Source organism: Mytilus galloprovincialis, chromosome 6 (assembly GCF_965363235.1).
Source record: "Mytilus galloprovincialis chromosome 6, xbMytGall1.hap1.1, whole genome shotgun sequence".
NCBI lineage: Eukaryota > Metazoa > Mollusca > Bivalvia > Mytilida > Mytilidae > Mytilus > Mytilus galloprovincialis.
Window position 1 is genome coordinate 62,659,137 of NC_134843.1, and position 22,085 is coordinate 62,681,221.

The 22,085-nt window shown below is 31.7% G+C and overlaps 1 protein-coding gene across 1 annotated transcript in view; it reads left to right on the forward strand.

Moving 5' to 3' along the window:
* The window catches only part of LOC143080060 (nephrin-like), a 50,222-nt gene that overhangs the window by 18,178 nt on the left and 9,959 nt on the right, over positions 1–22,085 (forward strand). The window contains exons 3-13 of the mRNA XM_076255718.1: positions 3,837–4,133; positions 6,809–7,090; positions 7,797–8,093; positions 8,986–9,267; positions 10,310–10,612; positions 11,495–11,776; positions 13,046–13,336; positions 16,730–17,044; positions 19,358–19,636; positions 19,940–20,233; positions 21,644–21,787. Of these exons, the coding sequence (XP_076111833.1) occupies positions 3,837–4,133; positions 6,809–7,090; positions 7,797–8,093; positions 8,986–9,267; positions 10,310–10,612; positions 11,495–11,776; positions 13,046–13,336; positions 16,730–17,044; positions 19,358–19,636; positions 19,940–20,233; positions 21,644–21,787 (3,066 nt within the window). The remainder of the gene's footprint in view (positions 1–3,836; positions 4,134–6,808; positions 7,091–7,796; positions 8,094–8,985; positions 9,268–10,309; positions 10,613–11,494; positions 11,777–13,045; positions 13,337–16,729; positions 17,045–19,357; positions 19,637–19,939; positions 20,234–21,643; positions 21,788–22,085) is intronic.

A 22,085-nucleotide genomic window follows, 5' to 3' on the forward strand; every position in this document is an offset into this window, starting at 1 on the left:
TAGCCCAAGGTTACCTGGGCCTCAAGACCCAAGTGGTGTAAGTTACGGAACTTTTTTTTATTAAGGTCCAAAGTTTTGGGTAGGAAGAGCCTACCGTCCCCCTCCTGTTCTTCATAAGATTATTCCTACGGCAAAGCTTTTTTGCCCCCTAGGAAAAAATGATAGGCACTTGCCCAAGGTTGTCTGGGCTCAAAGACCCAGGTGGGTTAAGTTACAGAACTTTTATAATTGAGGTCCAAAGTTGGGGTAAGGTGACTCTACCATCCCCCTTCTTTGCTTCATACAATATCCCCTACGGCAAAGCTAGTTTGCCCCCTAGGTACAAATTATAGCCACTGGCTCAAGTTTACCTGAATCCACAGACCCAAATGGGTTAAGTTACGGAACTTTTTTAATTGAGGTCCAAAGTTAGGGAAGGGTGACCTTACCATCCCCATTCTGTCCTTAATATAATTTTTTTACCGGAAAAGCTTGCTTGCCCACTAGGTACAACTGAGAAGCACTTGCCCAAGATTACCTGGGCCTCAAGACCCAAGTGGATAAAGTTACGGAACTTTTTTAATTAAGGTCCAAAGTTTTGGGTAGGAAGACCCTACCATACCCCTCCTGTTCTTCATAAGATTATCCCTACGGCAAAGTTTATTTGCCCACTAGGTACAAATAATAGGCAGGTGCCCAAGGCTGCCTGCGGCCAAAGACACAGGTTGATTAAGTTACGGAACATTTTAAATTGAAATCAAAAGTTGGTGTAGGGTGACCCTACCATCCCCCTTTTTTCCTTCATAAAATTTTCCATACAGCAAAGCTTTTTGCCTAAAAGGTACAAATGATAGGCACTTGCCTAAGGTTGCCTGGACCCAAAGACCCAGGCGGGTAATGCTACGGAACATTTTTAATTGAGTTCAAAAGTTGGGGCACGGTGACCCTTATATTCTCTTTTTTTAAATCATAAAAAAACAACTGCAATACTTTTGTCCCCACTAGGAACAATTGAAAGGCACTTGCCTCAAGTTGCCTGGACCCAAAGACCCAGGTGGGTAAAGTAACAAACTATTTATAATTGAGGTCAAAAGTTGGGGCAGGGTGGCCCTTCCTTCCGCCTTTTTTTAATTCATAAAAAAAATCCCTACGGTAAAGCTTTTGCTCACAAGGTAGAAATAATAGGCACTTGCCCAAGGTTGCCTGGGCCCAAATACTTTTCTAATTGAGGTCCAAAGTTAGGGTAAGGTGACACTACCATCCCTCTCCTTTTCTTTGTAAAATTTTCCCTTCGGCAAAACTTATTTGTCCACTAGAAACAGATGATACGAACTTGCTCTAGGTTGCCTTGGCCCTAAGACCCAGGTGGGTAAAGTTACGGAACTTTTATAGTTGAGGTCCTAAATTTAAGTAGGGTGACCCTACCATCACCCTTCCCTCCTTCATAAAATTTCCCTTACGGCAAAGCTTTTTTGCTCCCTAGGTACAAGTCTGAGGCTCTTGACCAAGGTTGCCTTGGCCCAAAGACCTAAGTGGGTAAAATTACGGAACTTTTTAAATTGAGGTCCAAAGTTGGGGTAGGGTGACCCCACCACCCCCTTCTTTAATTCATAGCAAATTCCCTACGGAAAAGCTTTTGTCCACACTAGTGAAACTCGATAGGCAATTTCCTAAGGTTGCCTGGACCCAAAGACCCAGGTGGGTAAAGTTACGAACTTTTTTTCGGGGGGGGGGGGGTCTAAAGTTTGGGTCGGGTGACCCTTAAAGCTAAAAGCTCGCATACACCTTGTTTCCTAGCCTCGTACAAATACAGCTGATATTTAAAGACACTAAACAGTTATTGTCTATATATTTTCAACTGCAACCAATTTAAGAAAGCTTTAACATTGCAAGCAGTTCAATGTGAAATAAAATCTTTATACAGCACAGAAAAATTAATTGCTGTTAAAAATAAAAGAGAAGATATGTTTGACAAGAGCTGAAATGCTTTTGCCATCTATTCAGCGAATGATCAGCTATTATTTACATAATATATGTGTACATAAAATAGTAGAAATAGAATTGTCCTTAATGTATTTCCTCTTATATGAGAAAGAACTACATATTTCAAGTGTGCAAATAAATAACCAAAACAAACAAAACAATTTTTAATTTCTTTGAAATTCATCTGATTATTTATCTTTTAATAAATGTTATCTTATTTTTCTAATTTTTTTTATTATCTGAATTAAAAAATGTACAAAATTACTTAAAACATATTATATCTTTATACTTTACTACTAAAACAACACAATTGCAAATTATATATTTTTCGTAACCTGTGCATTTGTTATATAAGTTAATTATATGTTTGATAATCTTCCTGGTAAGCTTCTTTTTGATAATACTGACATGGTTAATAATTTTTTTTAGGTATGTATAATACTTACAAAATCTTACAGCTGTATAAATATTTTATTTGCTAATGTTATCAAGGCCGGGATAAGGTACCGGTACTTGATGTTTCCAACTAACAAATGTAAAGATTTCAATAAAATATGATAAATCGGAAAAAAAAACTGTCAGACGACTTCTTATAGGAGTTTGCCCTTAAATGACAAATTTTACCATTTTTTCATTTTTGCCTATTATCATGAAAACTGTACTGGATGCAGACGAACATTAAGTTGCAAAAATTATCATCAAGACAAGTTCTACAAATTAGTTTGATTGTCAAAATAGTCAGGCTACTGCTTATGAGAGTTTAATGATGGTTTTTACAAAATTTTGCGTTTTTGCCTTATTTCCTAAAATTTATAATAGAAAGGTAAACACTTAAATAGATAAAAATATTCAACAAGACAAGATCTACAATTAAGAAAATAAAGAGGAAATCGTCCGATCTTATAATAAGTCACATTTTGCTGATAAAGGTGGTAGGCTGTCATTCTTTATGGGATTGATTGCCCAGACCCTTAAATAAGGATTTTGTTACCATCATTTGTGTTTTGAGCAAAAACTAAAGAAGATAGAGAAAAAAAAACTGACTAAATAATCAGCATTACAAGATCAACAAAACAAGCTGACCGACACATGCTCTTTGGAGCCTATAGTTATTCGTGCAATCCTTTACTCTTATATACGTTTTGTTTTCATTATGTTATGACTACGAGTGTCGGCCTCTTTTCGATAGTGGGAGTACAGATACAACAATAAGAACAAATATTGGTGTGTCTGATTAACATACAATGCATTCATTTACATTTGATAATCATATGAGATTTAAGTTCACTTTTTACCCATTTCTCTTTTTGCAAGAGACATCTTATGGTTGTCTTAAATCTTATGATAACAGAATAGTCATCTCATTCTTTATTTGCTGCTTCAGCCATATTTATTTCGTTACACTTTTACTGGGTTCGGATTCGCATTGCGGGTGACTAATGCATGTACATTGTAAGAAGATGTTATTTCTTTGATATCAAATTAAATAAAAACTGGGTTTTGTCGCAATAGCTCATTTTAATCAATCAACTTGGCTACACAAAAAGGCAACGTAATGTGATGAAAATGAAAAACCCCTGTTACATGATTGTATATCTCGACAGCATATCAATATCAAAGGTGACCGATAATATAATGGTTAACTATTCCGGATTATAGCGTCTACATACAAAATATAAGATTTGATGGTAAACACATCACCAGCGTAAATATCCAACTTTATTCAAAATGATGATTATAGAAATAAATTTCATCATGGCTCTAGGTTTTATAATTTTTTGTAACATTAATGTTTAATAGGTAGGTTCCAGATGTTCCCAGATCCGCTGATAATGTTTATTTGAGATTTAATTATTTATATATTATATTTACAGATAAAACGTTTACTGCTGACATCAATCAAAATGTTACTTTATCATGGACGACCAGTTTAACCGAGTTTTTTAATGTCCATCCACCCTTCAATTCGACGATTATATACAACGTTCATATCGGCGGTACTATCATACTTAATTCTAAAGGCGGCAAATATATATTTGAAGACAAACCAAAGGATGTGAAAGCCATAAACATTACAGTTATCCATGTGAATAAAATTGATGCTGGGCTATACAGCGCAAAAGACGATTCAACTGGAAATGTGAACGGGTGCTGTTTGTTAATTGTAGCAAGTAAGATATTAACATTATCATATTCATTATATGATAAATTCCGTTCCTAAAAATGGGAAAACTTACTTCTCCGATATGGATAGATATCGGAAGATGTGGTATGAGTGCCAAATGAGACAACTATCCATCCAAGTAACAATTTATAAAAGTAAACAATTATAGGTCAAGGTTCGGCTTTCAACACGGAGCCTTCGTTCACAACGAACAGCAAGCTATAAAGGGCCCCAAAAATTACTAGACAAGTGTAAAACCATTCAAACGGAAACACCAACGGTCTAATCTATACAAAAAACGAGAAACACGTATAAATACATAAACAGACGACAACTACTGTACATCATATTCCTGACTTAGGACAGGTGCACACATTTGCAGCGGGATTAAACGTTTTAATGGTACCAAACCTTCTCCTTTTTCTGAAACAATAGTATAACATCACAACATACAAAAACACACTATAAAATATCAATTGGAAGGCTTAACTCAATCAAAAAACGCTAATTAACACACAATGAACGAATTTTGATCTCCGATATCTGAATGCAAATAAATAGTTAATAAAAATTATAAGGGTTAAATGATTAAGGTCAAAAATAAATCATCACTTTTGAAAAAACCTGCGTCATATCATACACAGGTAAATGAAAATAATTGTGTTGTTAAGTATACTTCTTCTACGTCTGTGTGTATTAAATCTTCCGTTTAGGAATACCAATACATTTCTTTAATATCAATAAAACTAATCTAACACTAGGTACATATGGGGTGAATATCAACAATAAAGCTATACAATTAGTGCTTGATAAAACTTCCTAGATTATGGATTTGGGGTTCACGTTTGAGGCAACTAATTGTTACCATCAAATGAATTTTATATGTTCTTTTAAATAAAATCAGTTTCCTCAATGAAAGTTTAATTAAGTTCTTTATAAATGATAACCGCCATAATGAGAATAACAATTTGAAAATTTCGTGCGTCTGAAGTGCTTTTCAAGTGGTACCTTTTTCAAAATCAGTTGAAAGCCAGGTGTATAGATACGTAAATATTTTGGAGCCATATGGCCAACGAAAACTAAAATTTATAGCTTAATTAATATAAGGTAAACTTTGCCTGGGGAGTAGCATTTGTTAATTTTTAATTTGACAATGATGAATTTTACACTGTCACAGTTTAAGATTAAAAATCATGACAGTACCACATTTCATTTTGTTTTATATATTCCATAAGTGTTAAATATCACATATCCTGTCCGTTTGTGTATTGATGATCCATTTAGGAACCTTTCTGAATAAATACAAAAACATGCAAAATATATGCAAATTAAATTCAGAACATGATAAAAATATTTGAAAACTATTTATTCAAGAAATTTAAGAAAAACTTGCATATCAAAAGTATACTACAGCTTGGTTTTTGCACCGAGATAGTAAATTTATATTATTGTTTTATCACTCTTTTGTTCTACTCTAAAAATAAAATGATTCCTTTAAGTAAAAGAATTTTATAGTTACTTGGAATCGATGAACTGAAATAATTAATTATAGAAATTAGAAACAACAGGGGAAAAAATAGTAAATGTATCATAACCAAGAATTTTGCATTAACCCTTATTTATAAATGCATAGTTTAAAGATGTTTTTTAATGCACACTTAAAAAACAATTTAAAACTAACATTCAAAGAAAAGCCATTAATCTAATATTTATTGATTATTATTTATATCTAAACTAAATAAATGTAGTATTTTCATTTAACTTCAGCATTTATTATCGTTCAACAGTATGAAGTTGATTTTTCTTTTTTAATGCTATTTGTCTTTTGATTTTGTTCATCTTCGTCGGTCTCATAGTTGAGTGTTGGTAGGGATTTGAATCAATTTATTATCGGGTCAAACAAATATATTACCATGGAAATCATAAATAAAAATCCCTTGAACAGCTGTCAGAAAAAAAAGAACGAATATTGCATAGCCTGTATAAATTCGTTTATGTTTCATGTTAAGTCTTCATATAAAAAGTTCTCTTGATTTGCACAGGTTGCTTATTTTGTTTACCACAGTGGAATTGAAAAGTCCCTCATATTTATAATGTATGTGATTTTATTGCATATGTATTTTCTTGTACTTAGACCCAATATGTATTTTGGTTAAATGGTGAAAGGAATTAGTTCACTGAATAAAATTAACAATATTATTTATTAAGCATGTTAACGGTTATTTGTAATATGTATGCAAAAAGCAAAAAAAAAAAAAGAGAGAAGAAAAAAAGGCCATTGCCATTTCATTAACTATCCATTATGAGAAAATGCATTAAAAGAAGACGTGCGAATTTTAAGTCCATGAATAATGAATAAGCATTTAAAGTTGCCAATTCTAAAAAAAAAATACAATTGATTTTAGAGTAATCTAACTCATTTCCGACCTATATACTATGCCACATATTTTGATATGACTTTTGATAAACTTGTGAAATATAGTTGGCATAGAACAAATAATAATAAAAAATGTGAAGTTCATATATCCAGTAGAAATTAATCACATTGAAGTAAAGTCAATGTAATAGAAAGAAAAAACTTTATAGAAAATAGTTAGAATATTTTACAACATGAATTTATTACATAAAACTTTATCAATGAATTGATATTTAATTGAAATTTTTCTTACATAAACATTTTAGCAAAACCAATTAAACCAACATTAACCATTCAACCCAAGCATCCATTTGTCGGTGATAGCATTACCTTTACCTGTTATTCAATGGCTCAACGTTGGCCTGGAAATATACCATCACACCTGTTATATCAGTTTGTTGGGAAAAGAAAAGGAGACCCCAACAGCAATAGATTAATAATGAACAATCTTACGAAGTTGGATAAAGGAACGATCATATCATGTCAGGCAACTGATGACCTTGGAAAAGTGTCGAATATGAGTAATTCTGTTACCTTAGATCCATTTTGTAAGTATGATCGCATAGAGTGTTGATGAAAGCTGCAGTGTGCTACACTAGTAGTTTGCAAGTATACTTATTTGAGTGGCATATATGACATAGTTTAAAAAAAATATAAATGGTAACAATAAAACCCCTACCATGGTTTAATTGTTTAGTTCCGTTATCTATAGCCTATTGATTTATAAAAGTTTTCTAATATATATAAAGCTTACTTTGCGGTTTTGGTTTTGTTCATTGTTGTGGGGTTTTTATTCGCATTTATATGTTCGAGGTGTCGTCTCTTATTATCGCTTAGTAGTGTTTACTCGTTAAAATCATCTTTTATCATGTTTGCGTCAGTTGAAATTGTTTTTGTTAATAATATGTTACTACACGTAGCACTTCGATGTTGACATGAATATCAATTATATGGTATTTTTTTTTTTATAACTTTACTGTTTGCAAAAGTATATATGTCATATATACGTCGAAATACTAAGGTTTTTCTTATCCCAGGCATAGATTACCTTAGCCGTATTTGGCACAACTTTTTCGTAATTTGGGTCCTCAATGCTCTTCAACTTTATACTTGTTTGGCTTTCTAACATTTTAGATCTGAGCGTCACTGATGAGTCTTATGTAGAAGAAACGCGCTTCTGGCGTATGGAATTATAAGCCCGGTACCTTTGATAACTTATTTCTAGAAAAGTGTGTATGTTTTCTAATGTTGCAGATGGTCCTGAAAATGTTGTAGTAGAACCTGCGATCGGAAATATAAATGTAACAGAAGGAACTGCACTAGGTCCTATACATTGTAATGCAAGCTGCTATCCTGAATGTAAATACATTTGGAAACAAAAGATGACAGGTCAATTCAAACCCGTCACAAATGAATTCATTTCAAACAACAACCGGAGTGTACAAGTTCCAACAATAACGCGGAATCAAGCCGGAACCTACCGTTGCCGGGTAGATCATCCTGTAGCAAACGGCAGAACAAAAAGAAAAGATATATCAGTGAATGTACAATGTAAGTACTAACAGTGAATATGTGAGTCATTATACGCTACAAATGGTTACACACATACACAAAAGAAATGAACGATTTCATTCTTCAACATTATTATATGTAAAGTAATAAAACCTGGTATGTTTATCTTTTGTTTTACATCAACATCCTGGTTTCATCATTGCTTATAACTTTCGTTTGATTTTTTTTTTGTAGTCCGTGTTAATAATGATCTCATATTAGGCAAATACAAAAGAAACAAACACTTTAGTTTGCAATAAGACTTAATAATTTATATTTGAAAATAAACATACATTTTGTATCAATATTTCCACATATAGATCAAGCTCATAACTGTAGGGATAAATGTGACATATATGCTTTACCTAAGAGAATTTGATACGTTATCTAACAATGTTGAGAGAGACAACTAGTATACAGATTTTTCGTAGAAATAATATCCTTTCATGCAATTTATATTAAGTCAGGTTTGTAACACTTTCTACAGTTATTTTACATGCCGCTGGTAGTGCTATGTTTAATGAAACAATGTCATTTGTATCTACATGTAATTAATTACATTTGAAATGAAAAATAGAAATATCTATATATATATTATATAGTATGTATCCAACTTCGATGTGTAGTTTTGAACATGTTTTAATAGATTTAAGCCCATGCACCCGGGATTATATGCATATCATTTAAGAACTAAATGTTACGGCATTCCTACCTAGAGCACCAAATATCATGACCAGATTAAAATAAATTTGAAAATTTAAGACCGCAATCCAAAAAACACAGAAACACATATACCAATATAACTGTTATTTAAATACGCAGTTTTAAACAATATACAGATGGTTATACAGGATACCAAGCTCTTCAAAATTAACTGTTCTCATTTTTTAAGCTCCACCAACAAAACCAACAATAACCCTGCGACCTAATAATCCATTTGTCGGTGATAACATTTCCTTGACATGTAAATCAACGGCTCAACGTTGGCCTGGAAATATACCTGCACACCTGTCATATCAATTTATTGGGAATAAAAGAGGAGAATCCATCAACAATAGATTAATAATGAACAATCTTACGAAGTTAGATAAAGGAACAAACATTACATGTCAGGCAACTGATGACCTTGGAAAAGTGTCCAACATGAGTAAAACTGTTATATTAGACCCGTATTGTAAGTATCATAGTTTAAAGTGTTGATACAAGATACAGTGTACTACATTAGTATTTTGCCAGTATCCTTATTTTAGAGGAATTGATGATGTAGTTTTTAAAAAGGTATATATGGTAACCATAAAATCCCTGTCCTTGTTTAATTGCTTATTTCCGTTATCTATAGAATAAAGCTTACTTTGCGGTTTTTGGTTTTGTTCATTGTTGACTGTCGTTTGGTGACCTACATTTGCTAATTTGTACGCCATATTGGCTCTGTTGACGAATTGTTTCGTTGAATTGGATATCATGACATATCTTCTCATTTTCATATTATAAAAAGCTTGTTATTTAGAAAAAGAGCATCAAATACCTTCAATCAATTAAAGAGTCAAATTAATTAATCATCAACAAACAATGGCGTGTATTCATTGTCAAATCAAGAACACCAGACTTTACTGTCGGTTATGGCTACTTTTTTGTCGCTCACACGGTTGTTATTTTTTCAAAACAAGGGCGGAAGATACTAAGGGGAAATCCAGAGCTCATAAACGGAGATAAATTGTCAACCCAAGGTAGACATCTTTAAAGTGAATATTGTTTGGGTATATTTTCGCATTTATATGTTCGAGGTGTCGTCTCTTCTTATCCCTTAGTGTTCATTCGTTTAAATCATCTTTTTATTATGATTGCGTCAGTTGAAATTGTTTTTGTTAATAATATATGACTAGCACTTCGAAGGTGACATGAATATCAATTATATGGAATTTTTTTATATTAATTTACTGTTTGCAAAACATATATATAAGTCGAAATACTAAGGTTTTTCTTATCCCATGCATAGATTACCTAAGCCGTATTTGCCACAATTTTTTTGGAAAATTGGGTCCTCATAGCTCTTACATTTGTAAACCTTATACTTATTTGGCTTTCTAAATTTTTAGATCTGAGCGTCACTGATGAGTCTTATGTAGACGAAACGTGCTTATTGCGTATGGAATTGTAAGCCTGGTAACTTTAATAAATTATTTCCAGAAAAGTATGTATGTTTTCTAATGTTGCAGATGGTCCTGAAAATGTTGTCGTAGAACCTGAAATCCGATATATAAATGTTACAGAAGGAACTACACTAGGCCCTATACATTGTATTGCAAAATGCAATCCTGAATGTCGATACAATTGGAATCAAAATATTAGTGGTAACTTCGAACCCGTCAAAAATGAATTCATTTCAAAGAACAACCAGAGTGTACATATGCATGTTCCAACAATAACCAGGAATCAAGCCGGAACCTACCGTTGCCGGGTAGATCATCCTGCAGTAAAGGGCAGATCAAAGATAAAATATATAATAGTGAATGTACAATGTAAGTACTAACAGTGAATATGTGAGTCATTATACGCTACAAACGGTTGCACACCAAAAAAAACAGAAATGAACACTTTCATTCTTCAACATTATTATATGTGAAGTAATAAAACCTGGCATGTTTATCTTTTGTTTTACATCAACATCCTGGTTTCATCATTGCTTATAACTTGCGTTTGATGGAAGTTTGTGTAGTCAGAGTTAATAAAGATCTCATATTAGGAAAATACAAGAAAAACAAACACTTTAGTTCACAATAAGACTTGATAATTTATATTTGAAAACAAACGTATATTGTGTATTAATGTTTCCACATAAGGATCAAGCTCATAATTGTAGATATAAACGTTACATAATATGTTTTACTTACGAGAATTTTATTGATAAATGTTGAATGAGACTACTAGTATACATAATTTTCTTAGAAAAAATATCCTTTCATGCAAATATATTAAGTCAGGTTTGTAACACTTTTTACAGCTTATTCAACATGCCGCTGGTAATGCTATATTCAACGAAAAATTGTCATTTGTATCTACATGTAATTAACTACATTTGAAATGGAAATGAAAATATCTATATATATGATATAGTATGTATTCAGCTTTAACGTGTAACTTTGAACATGTTTTAATAGATTTAACCCCATGCAACCGGACTTATAAGCATATCATTTATAAACTAAGTGTTACGGAATTCCAACCAAGAGCACCAAATATCATGACCGGATCAAAATAAATTTCAAAAGTTAAAACCGCAATCCAACAACCAATAAACACATATACCAATATTACTTAGTTAGATGTGCAGTATTAAACAATATGCAGAGGGTTATATAGGATATCAAGCTCTTTAATATTAACTTTCTCTTCTTTTTAAGCTCCACCAACAAAACCAACAATAACCCTGCGACCTAATAATCCATTTGTCGGTGATAACATTTCCTTGACATGTAAATCAACGGCTCACCGTTGGCCTGGAAACATACCTGCACACCTGTCATCTCAATTTATTGGGAATAAAAGAGGAGAATCCATCAACAATAGATTAATAATGAACAATCTTACGAAGTTAGATAAAGGAACAAACATTAGATGTCAGGCAACTGATGACCTTGGAAAAGTGTCGAACATGAGTAAAACTGTTATATTAGACCCGTATTGTAAGTATCATAGTTTAAAGTGTTGATACAAGATGCAGTGTGCTACATTAGTATTTTACCAGTATCCTTATTTGAGAGTAATATATAATATAGTTTTTTAAATGTATAAATGGTAACAGTAAAATTCCTGTCATGGTTTAATTGCTTAGTTCCGTTGTTTATAAAATATTTATTTATAACAGTTTTCTAATATATATAAAAAATTGCTTTTCGGTATGGTTTTTTTTTTTAATAATTATTCAGTTTATTGCACTATTGGTTGTTAACAAATACCCTAAAAGGTACAACTATCCCAGATAGGTTTATCCCTGTGTGTGACTTATCAAATGAACCAGGGGATTCACAAGATAAACTTATTATAAGTTTTAAAAGTGGTTAATAAATTATTACAATCTATATAGTTTACAAAATCTGCATAGCAATAAAATCCGGAAAACATACGTTCTCTCTGTTTACGTTTTTCTACTTATTTTAATTGTATATCACGTGGTATAGATGTTTATTATGTATCTTGAACACGTGTATTTTTTCATTCTTGTATGTTGGACTATTCATAACTTATTTGGTAAGTTTTAAATTTAATGAAATAACTGTTTTGTTTTCTTTAACGATAACTTGAATGCGCTGCAGAATACTGAGAAACTTGATGCATTAGCCTGTTATGAGTATCAAACATTGAAGGCATTCTGATGGTATAACATGGTCAAAACATGGATAAAGAATGAGACTTTTTTGATACTTTGTTTAAATTATTGACAATCGTTTCGTGTAAACAGAGAAACAGTATACATAAAACATAAATGAAAAACATAATATTGCTCTGCGAGTACATGGTATGTATGGTATGGGTTTTGTTCATTGTTGAATGTCATTTGATGCCCTACATTTGTTAATATATACGTCATGTGGGCTCTGCTGTCGAGCTAAATTGGAAATCATGACAAATCTTCTTATTTTCATACTATAAAAAAGCTTGTTATTTAGAAAAATAAGACCAAATACCTTCAATCAATTAAAGAGCCAAAGTATTTAATATCAACAAGAATAGCGAATATAGCGTAAACTGATTATCAAATCTAGAGCACCAGGGTTTACTGTCTTTGAATTGAATATCGTTTTATTTTTTTTTCCGCATAAGTTCGAGGTGTCGTCTTTTGTGATGTCTTTGTGTTTAGTCGTTAAAATTATCTTTTATCATGTTTGCATCAGTTGAAATTGTATTTTTACTAATATGTTACTAGAAAATATATATGTTTTCTCATGTTGCAGATGGTCCTGAAAATGTTGTAGTAAAGCCTGCGATCAGAAGTTTAAATGTTACAGAAGGTACTGCACTAGGTCCCATACATTGTATTGCAAACTGCAATCCTGAATGTAAATACATTTGGAAACAACAAATGACAGGTAACTTCCATCCTGTCAAAAATGAGTTCATTTCAAACAACAGTGTTCATGTTCCAACAATAACAAGGAATCAATCCGGAACCTACCGTTGCCTGGTAGATCATCCTGAAGCAAACAACAGAACAAAGATAAAAAATATATCTGTGAATGTACAATGTAAGTACTAACAGTGAGTATGTGAGTTAGAATACATTACAAATGGTTACACACATAAACAAAAGAAATGAACAACTTAATGCTTCAACATTATTATTTGTGAAGTAACAAAACCTGGTATGTTTATCTTTTCTTTTACATCAACATCGTGGTTTAATCATTGGTTCTAAGGAAAATAGTTGATACAAATTTACATTATATTTGGTCATCTACTGTAAAATATTTTCCATATATCCAAAAAATTAAGCGTGCATTAATTAATCAAGGGTTTTTCGAATTTGAACGTTTGAATATCAGAATTTGTTTCAAATGAACTACATGTACTTATGCTTCATGTACATCATTTCCCAGCTAAACATAATATGCAATTACAATACAATTACTAAAAAAATAAAAACTTACTGTGTTTTGTATATTTAGCTTTGTAAATATATATGATCTATGATATCTTGAAGTGTTTCAAAAGAAAAATAAATTCATGTTAAAATGTTGGAATAAGCTACTGTATAACAATAATACTTAATCAAATGATTTACCTGGTCATGAGCATATGCAAGTACAATTACTAGATAGATATGTAGTGTAAAAACATGATCAACTTAACTACAAAAAATGTATTCACAATTATTGCATGTAAAGCAAAACTGCCATTAACATAAATAGTTTATTTACAGTATGATAAGGACTTGATAAGTAACTTTGAAGATTGATTTCAGCAATAACTGATAGGTTCGAAGGATCCATACTCACATATTTATTTGTAATGATTCATAATGACGTATGATTCGTACTCAGTTAGCAAAGGGTACTCTTTGATCGTTACTAATAAAATCTAAACAGTTCTGCCGACCCTATAAGCATTAACATGGCGCTGATTATTATCATTGACGCTACAGATCACAAGTTCCATTGCCTTACTAGTTTTCCGATTAAGAATCTGTGATCACGAATAAGGGAGCTATCATTTTATTTTTAATGGGGAAGGGGGGTGGGGTCTAGGATGTAATTTGAAAAAATAGGCAGGACAGGAGTTTGGGTAAAAACAAAGACAGGATGAGAGTCTTTGCAAAACAAATGGCAGGATGACAATTTAATAAAAAAAAAAAGGCAGAACGGAATATAGAGAAAATTGATGAGACAGGACAGAGATTACAATTAAAAAAAAATTCAGGACAAAATTTTCATCCAAGCCCCCCATAAAAATAAAATGGTAGCTCCCTAAATAAGTCTCGTCCCAATTTTTTTTTTTTATCTTATTTGGAAATATCGATTTCAACAATTAGTACAACAGATATCAGCCGAATAAATTATTTCAAAGTCAATATTTCACCACATTTACTATAAAAAAAAATGTACAGTCATAATATGCTTATTCGTCACCAAACCCGTTGAGATAAAATGTAGACCATTTACATGGCTGACTTACTCGAACCATGCTAAGCAAAGAATGAAATTAGGATTTGATTGATTTGGTTAAGTATGACAAGATCGTCCCAAAAAAAGGGAGAAAAATGAATCGTCCAACAGTGAAATATAAACTTATAAACTTTAATACGATTCCCTTCTAAAAAAAATGATCAAGATGTTGATGAATGATATGATGATACAATTGCGAACAAGTATTTCATTTTACGTATATTGAAGAAAAAATAATCCTGAGTTAGTATAAAGAAGTAGGTTCAGTAAGACCCCTTTTTGGCCCCAAAATATAGCAGTTTTACAAAATTGTAAAAATGTAACAGTTTAGTTATTTATTGGACAGTAGAATGCTTCTGCTATATAAATATGGGCTGTTTTTGACAATACAATGCACATATATCGGGTACTAGCACCATTAAGTCATGCTAAAATACTGAAATCTTCACAATTCTAGCATTTTAGTTAAATTTTAGACGGTTTTCGTGTAAAACGAAAATGGCCGCATTCGTGTTCATCCTTAATATTGAAATGTAAGTTGTATTTTATGATAATACATAACATATATAAAGATTGAGGATGAACACGGATGCGGCCACTTTCATTTTTGACAAAAACCATCTGAAAATTGTCATTTTTGGCATATTTGGTAGATTTTTCATATTTGAGCTTGAATCGGATCGTTTTTTATGACTAAATAAGTTAAAAATTGTCACATAAACTAATTGATTCAAATGAAATAGACACTTATAAGTGTTTAAAAAGTGGTCAAAATCTTTCGTCTGATGAACCTGAAATTTGAGGCCAAAATCGATCCTTATCGGACCTACTCCTTTGATAGTTTAGCAGAATAATATTAGCAAGATTGAATACACTATACGAAAGTATACTGCACAAAAATAACAGTAGACGAATTTCAAATTATTTTCAATGACAAAATTGCATCGAAAAATCACACCCTTAACCGCCACTTTTTAAAGAGATGTTCAATTTACGTGTAGTTCAAGAAAAGAACACACAATTTCAAATAAGCATATGTGACTTTTCTTCAACATAATTGTTTTTCAGTTGGGTGAAAGATTTGAAGTCGGTATTTTAAACGATACACTCTGTATACGTACTATCATCCCTGCTTGCAGCTTATAATATTACCGATCGCGTCAGGTTCTAGTCTTTAAATATATTTTAGACACAAACATACCTAATAATTTAAACTTAGAAAAAAAAATGTGACGTGCACATAGCAATTTTTCTTCTGTTTCTTTGTATTATTTTTATTCTGCTAGATATGAATTATTGAAGGGATAATTGATTATCATTGGAAAGATCGTTCTTAGTGAATATGAATACAACCGTGCCTTTACAATAAATGAATGCATAGTTGATTAGTTGATCAACTGTCATATTATCTTGTGATCAAATTTGATAATGCTTCTCAAAACCAAATGTACAGTCATGTAATTTGAATTACATTCGTCATATTCGCTTGAGGTAACCAGTTCCGAAATCAAAATGCTTAAAGCATTTAACAGAAACGAAACAAAATCAGATGGTTAACTTTGTCTTAGGGAGTTTCTTCTTTAGTGTAAGATTATTTTTAACGTAGAATTTACAAAGAAATTTATTTATTTAAGTAGTCAGCACTTGACATGAATATCAATTATATGGTCATTTTTATAATTTAACTGTTTGCAAAAGTATGAATTCTTCGAAATACTAAGGATTTTATTATTCCAGACATAGATTACCTTAGCCGTATTTGGCACAAGTTTTGGGAATTTTTGGTCCTCAATACTCTTCATTCTTCGTTCTTTGATCTGAGAGTCACTGATGAGTCTTATGAAGACGAAACGCGCGTCTGGTGTATCAAATTATAAGCTTGGTACCTTTGATAACTAATTGACCATGTCAGAACCCAGGTGAAATATGATTTTAGTACAGTGATATTATTTTGAAGTATTGCATAATCTATTTCAGATTCTCCTAAAATAACAGAAATCTGGCTTAGTTCTAACAATGAGAGTTATGGATTAAGTACTCCTACAACTTATAACTTCAATGAAGACGTAATTGTGAAAATGACACTGCGTATGGAAAGTAATCCCGATCCGCAAATATTGTTTAACTCTTCCTTGTTAAAATTTAAAATCATCAATATAAAGATCAATGGGTATATTGATTACATATCTAACCTACCTTCTCTTAAATGTGAAGATTCCGGAAATTATCAAATACTGGCTCGCAATGGCATACCATATGCAGATACCAGAACTGTCAACTTAAAAATATGTTGTGAGTATAGTTACAGTAGTAGTAATATCTTCAGCATCAACATATAAGTTTGAATTACATCATTCCCGATGTAACAATTTGATTAGATAACAAGTCTTAATAAAAGAATCAAATGATATTATATTAAACAATTTTATTTGCAAGTAACATAAGAGTAAACGGAATAATACTAAAAAAACAAATAGGACATACTAACCGTAATAAGTCATAATTTGAAATCGGAAGATACAAGGGTACGGAGACAACTGTGTTGCAAATGTAAACATTGAAAATATATGCGACAATGCAATTAAACATTTTTTTTAAATACAAAGGATATTAGGAAAAGTCAATGTTATTGAACAATACAACAAACCAAACCAACACACCCAAGAAAGTATACGCGCAATTTGCTTATGTAGACGAAACCAATAGGAACAAATACATCATGGTCAATGGTGATATTGAGCCAGTTTTTTTTTAAACAGCCCCCACTTTGCCTATATAGAACATGCTTTTTAAAGTAAAATTCATGATAAAATCAGGGATAGTGAAGAAATTAAAACTATGATCCCTTACGTTTTTGGTGTCATAAATGTTCTTTTTTAATTGATTAAATTGGACTGCATGCTATCTTATATGCCTCAGCATGAAACCTAAAAGTTTATTTTCTCGCTGTGTTGAAGACCAGTTGGTGACCTTATATTGTATTTATGCTCTTTTGTCGGGTTGTTGTCTCTTTGACACATTCCCCATTTCAATTCTTAATTTAAATCTTTTAGTTGAGATTATAGAAATTTCAACCATATTTCACAAGGTCGTGTTTTTCTCTGACTGCTAATGACGTCCTAACACTAAACTGATTGGACTTTGGATGTGTACTGATTGATATGCTAATCTGTGATACATGATTTTTGTAGTTGTTATTGGCTTTGAACTAGCTGTAGCTACGAGTACTCTTATATTTGTATTAAGTGTCATTTTTTTTGTAAGCGATACATGATGGAAAAATACCGTGCCGCATCCGGTCTGTGTTTATGTTTGATGTATTTCTTCTTTGTGTCGATGTGGTGAGTTAAGCGTTTTGGAACTGATTTTTATAGTCTGTTTTTATGGTGTGCTTTTACACCACTGTATCGGGTGAGGGGGATGAGCGAATACAAACATGTTTAACCCCGCCACATTCTTTACGTGCCTGTCCCAAGTCAAGAGCCTGAAGTTCAGTAGTTGGCGTTGGTTCGTGTCTGTTATATTTTTCGTTAATTGTTTTGTTACAGATTATGCCCTTAGTTATTACAATCGAATTGTTTCATAATTTTCCTGTCGGGGACTTTAATAGCCGTCTATACTGTATATGTTTTTCATTGTTGAAGCAGTTCAGTAGCTTATAATTGCTTACATCTACTTTGTTTGAACTTTTGTAGATAGTTGTCTTTTTAGCAATCATACTTTATCTCCTTATCTTTATATTAAATGTTCTTTGTAATACATAGAATAGGAGAGGCATGCACACACATGTTTGCGAAATCATTTTCGTCAACAGGTCAAAGTAAATATTTTTGAGAAAACTTTGTGAAAATTAAACGATCAAGTTTCTATTCAATCAAAGTATTGGGTGCCCCTTAAACAGACTATTGTTGAAGAAATGTATTGTAAATATTGTTTCTTTATTAGATAGTCCGAAAACAAAAATTAAAATTTTTAAAAGCTTTTTAATGATGAATAATAAACTCATCGTAGATACAAAGACTGACGTTTTGTATTTGCGCCAGACGCGCGTTTCGTCTACAAAAGACTCATCAGTGACGCTCGAATTTTTTTTTTTTTAAAAAGCCAAAAAATAAAAAAATACGAAGTTCAAGAGTATTGATCACCAAACATTCCTAAAAGTTTTGCCAAATACAGCGAAGGTAATCTATTCCTGAGGTAAAAATCCTTAGTATTTAAAAACTTTCAAGCTTCGTTGCTGATCATTCATGTTTTGTTTTTTTAACGTTCTTTGGTGTCTCATGTCCAATCATCTTTCTTCATGACAAGAGTACCTTGTATTTAATCAAATCAAAAGCACTAGCAAAACTGGCGAAAAGTCAAATGAAAATCCCTATTACCACCGACTTTAAATATGATAATACAATGTAATACGTTAATAAATATTTTAAAGATGTACCTGTCATAATAATCAGATAGATAAAAAGAATAAAAACAAAATTCTAAAGTTTAGCCTTTCTAACGATTGCTCGACTTTGAAAATTTAAACTTCTAATTTAAATTACCATTTTGAGAGACAATCTATCGCTCAGTTATTGTGTTTACATTTTATAAAGCGTGTTGCAGGTAAACCTAGGAATGCGACAGCAGAATCAGGAACAATAGGAACAAAAGTTGGTACAGAAGAAAGTATAGTACTGAATTTTATATCATTTCCGACGCCAAATGTAACATGGTTACGTGTGACTAACTTCAAATGGACTATTCTGAAAGAAAGATATGATTACAAACATAAAATTAATTCCAAAATACATATTAGAACGGAAGAGGATTTTGGTGTGTATGGAATCAAAATATGTAACCAATTAGGATGTATTGTGGAAAATATTACTTTGAAACCGCAAGGTAATTACATTTTTATGTATCAATGCAATTATTATATTTGATTAGATGCATACAGTGGTTCACTGATGTTTAAATACCGGAATCTGTTTGAAGATATAATTTAAGGTACCAAACAATAATTGAGGGATTCTTATGAACTATAAAAGAAGTCAGACCAAATCATTCAACTGGGTAAGCGTCTCCTGCTTTCAATGCATTTCAATACAAATTCACACTTAGCCAAAATGTCACAAGCAAACAAACAACTGCGTCTACTTTTACTGTTGTGACTACTACTAATACTACTTTCCATACTAATTTCAGATAAACCAGAAACACCGAAAAATTTCTCTGTCGAAACAGCAACGTTTCGATCATTAAATATATCCTGGATAGCTGGATTCAATGGTGGACACGAGCAAACCTTTTCGGTTCATTATAAAGCTACAGATGATTTCAAATGGGACAAGAGGAATGTGCAAACTAGTAATATTAGAACGGGGAGTACGGTATACTACACATTAGATCAGCTAAAACCAGACACATCATATCAAGTAACTGTTGTGTCAAAGAACATACATGGACAAAGAAATGCATCACTTGAATTTAAAACAGAAGGTAAGGTCACCAACCAGATTAATAATTTTTATTTTTCTTAGGTTTCATATATTCTTTATGCGGTGTTTTACCTTTTCTTTTATGATTTGTCTAGTATCATTTTGATATTCGATACTCGGTACTACCAATTGGTACTCGAATATTCGAGTACTTAATGACACCCATACTGTATACTTCTGAAATAAGAACTTTCCATATCAGACAGTTTACTTAAAAACAAAAACACATGCTCCGTACATGAGAGGAATAGTCAGTGACCAATCAACACCAACATGACACCACGACATCCCAAAAAAAAAAGTTTCATTTAGTACAGATGGTTAGCTGTTAAATACTCTCAACATGCTCAATGAGATTTATTTTATTCTGTTTTTTTTAATCTCAATAAGAAAACGGCAATATATCTAAACATATTTAATTTTGAGGTTTTTGTCAATTATGATAAAAATTATTAAATAGAAGCTTCTCCCTAGATACAAAAAAATAAATATCAAGTCAAGTGTAATATAATTTAGTTGTCTCAACTAATACTGTTATCATTAGAAATAACATGTTTATAATTTGTACTAGTTATCTGTTTTGAAATATATGAAATTTAATAACAAAAATAACGAACATATCAATTGCTAACTCAGCATTGCATTTATGTTTGGACATTACACAAATAAATATGCTTCAAACACAGAATTATATGCCACCACTTTAGATTACTTAATATATGAATATCAGGATGATATTAATATTCATGTAGGTTGATATATATAGCAAATAATCAATTTTATTTTTGTAAAATGTAAACTAAATCCGTTAGATGTGTACAGATTGATAAATAAGTCAGGGATAACTTTTATTAGTTTAATCATAAGTTGTAATTTGCTTTCGACAAGATTTCAGTAACTGTGAGTTCACTTAGATCCGTTCAATACTGTCACAAGTTAAGGTGGAACTCCAACATGATTAAACCGGTGTCTTACGAAGTCAGGAGCATGTAAATATTTAAATGGTTGTCGTTTGATGTTGTCTGTCCAATTGTTTTGCATTTGTTAAACTCTTGTTTAAATGTTTTGAAATTTTGTCATGTCTGGGTCTACAGAATGGATTTAGATCATTGTCGAAGGTCTATGGTGACATATAGTTGCTCGAATCTATTTCATTTGGACTATGGTTGATAATTGTTTCGTTGCCAATAATCCTTTTTGTACACATTTCTTTTTTTTAATATCGTAACGTTATGGGTTGAATGTTATGATTTCAGGGAATTATTTCATAGGAGATACGCGTTTATTTGTGTTATTATAGTGCTAATCAACAAAGCATACATTCAGTTAGATATTTTATTATGACATTGATACAGTAATAGAATAATCATGTTTTGTAACTTTTTTATTCCCTTTTCCGTCTATATTTCAGTGGAACCTACCGTTAAATCACCATCAAAATCAGCCTCCATGACCCCGATATTTATTGGTATTGGGTGTGGTAGTGCAGTTATTCTTATGATAGTTATTTCTGTATATATGTTTTTCAACAGAAGAAATAGAGGCAGCACAAGTGGTATGTTACTAGAATATACAATATTTAATTTATAAGTGATTGTTCTGGGATTATCACCACCCACTGAATATTGTTAAACGGACAATAACAAGCATAGAAATACAAAAAAAAGATATTGAGGAGGCTTTTAACTTGTATGAGGCATACGCAATGTAGCAGTTTAATTAAGAAATAATTCATGGCAGCCGTAGATTTGTTTTCATTAAACCATTGGTTGGGAATTTATATTCGATTATTTTACCCTGAGCGTTAGCAAGGGGTAAAATACGAATATAAATGCCTAACCCATGGTTAAATG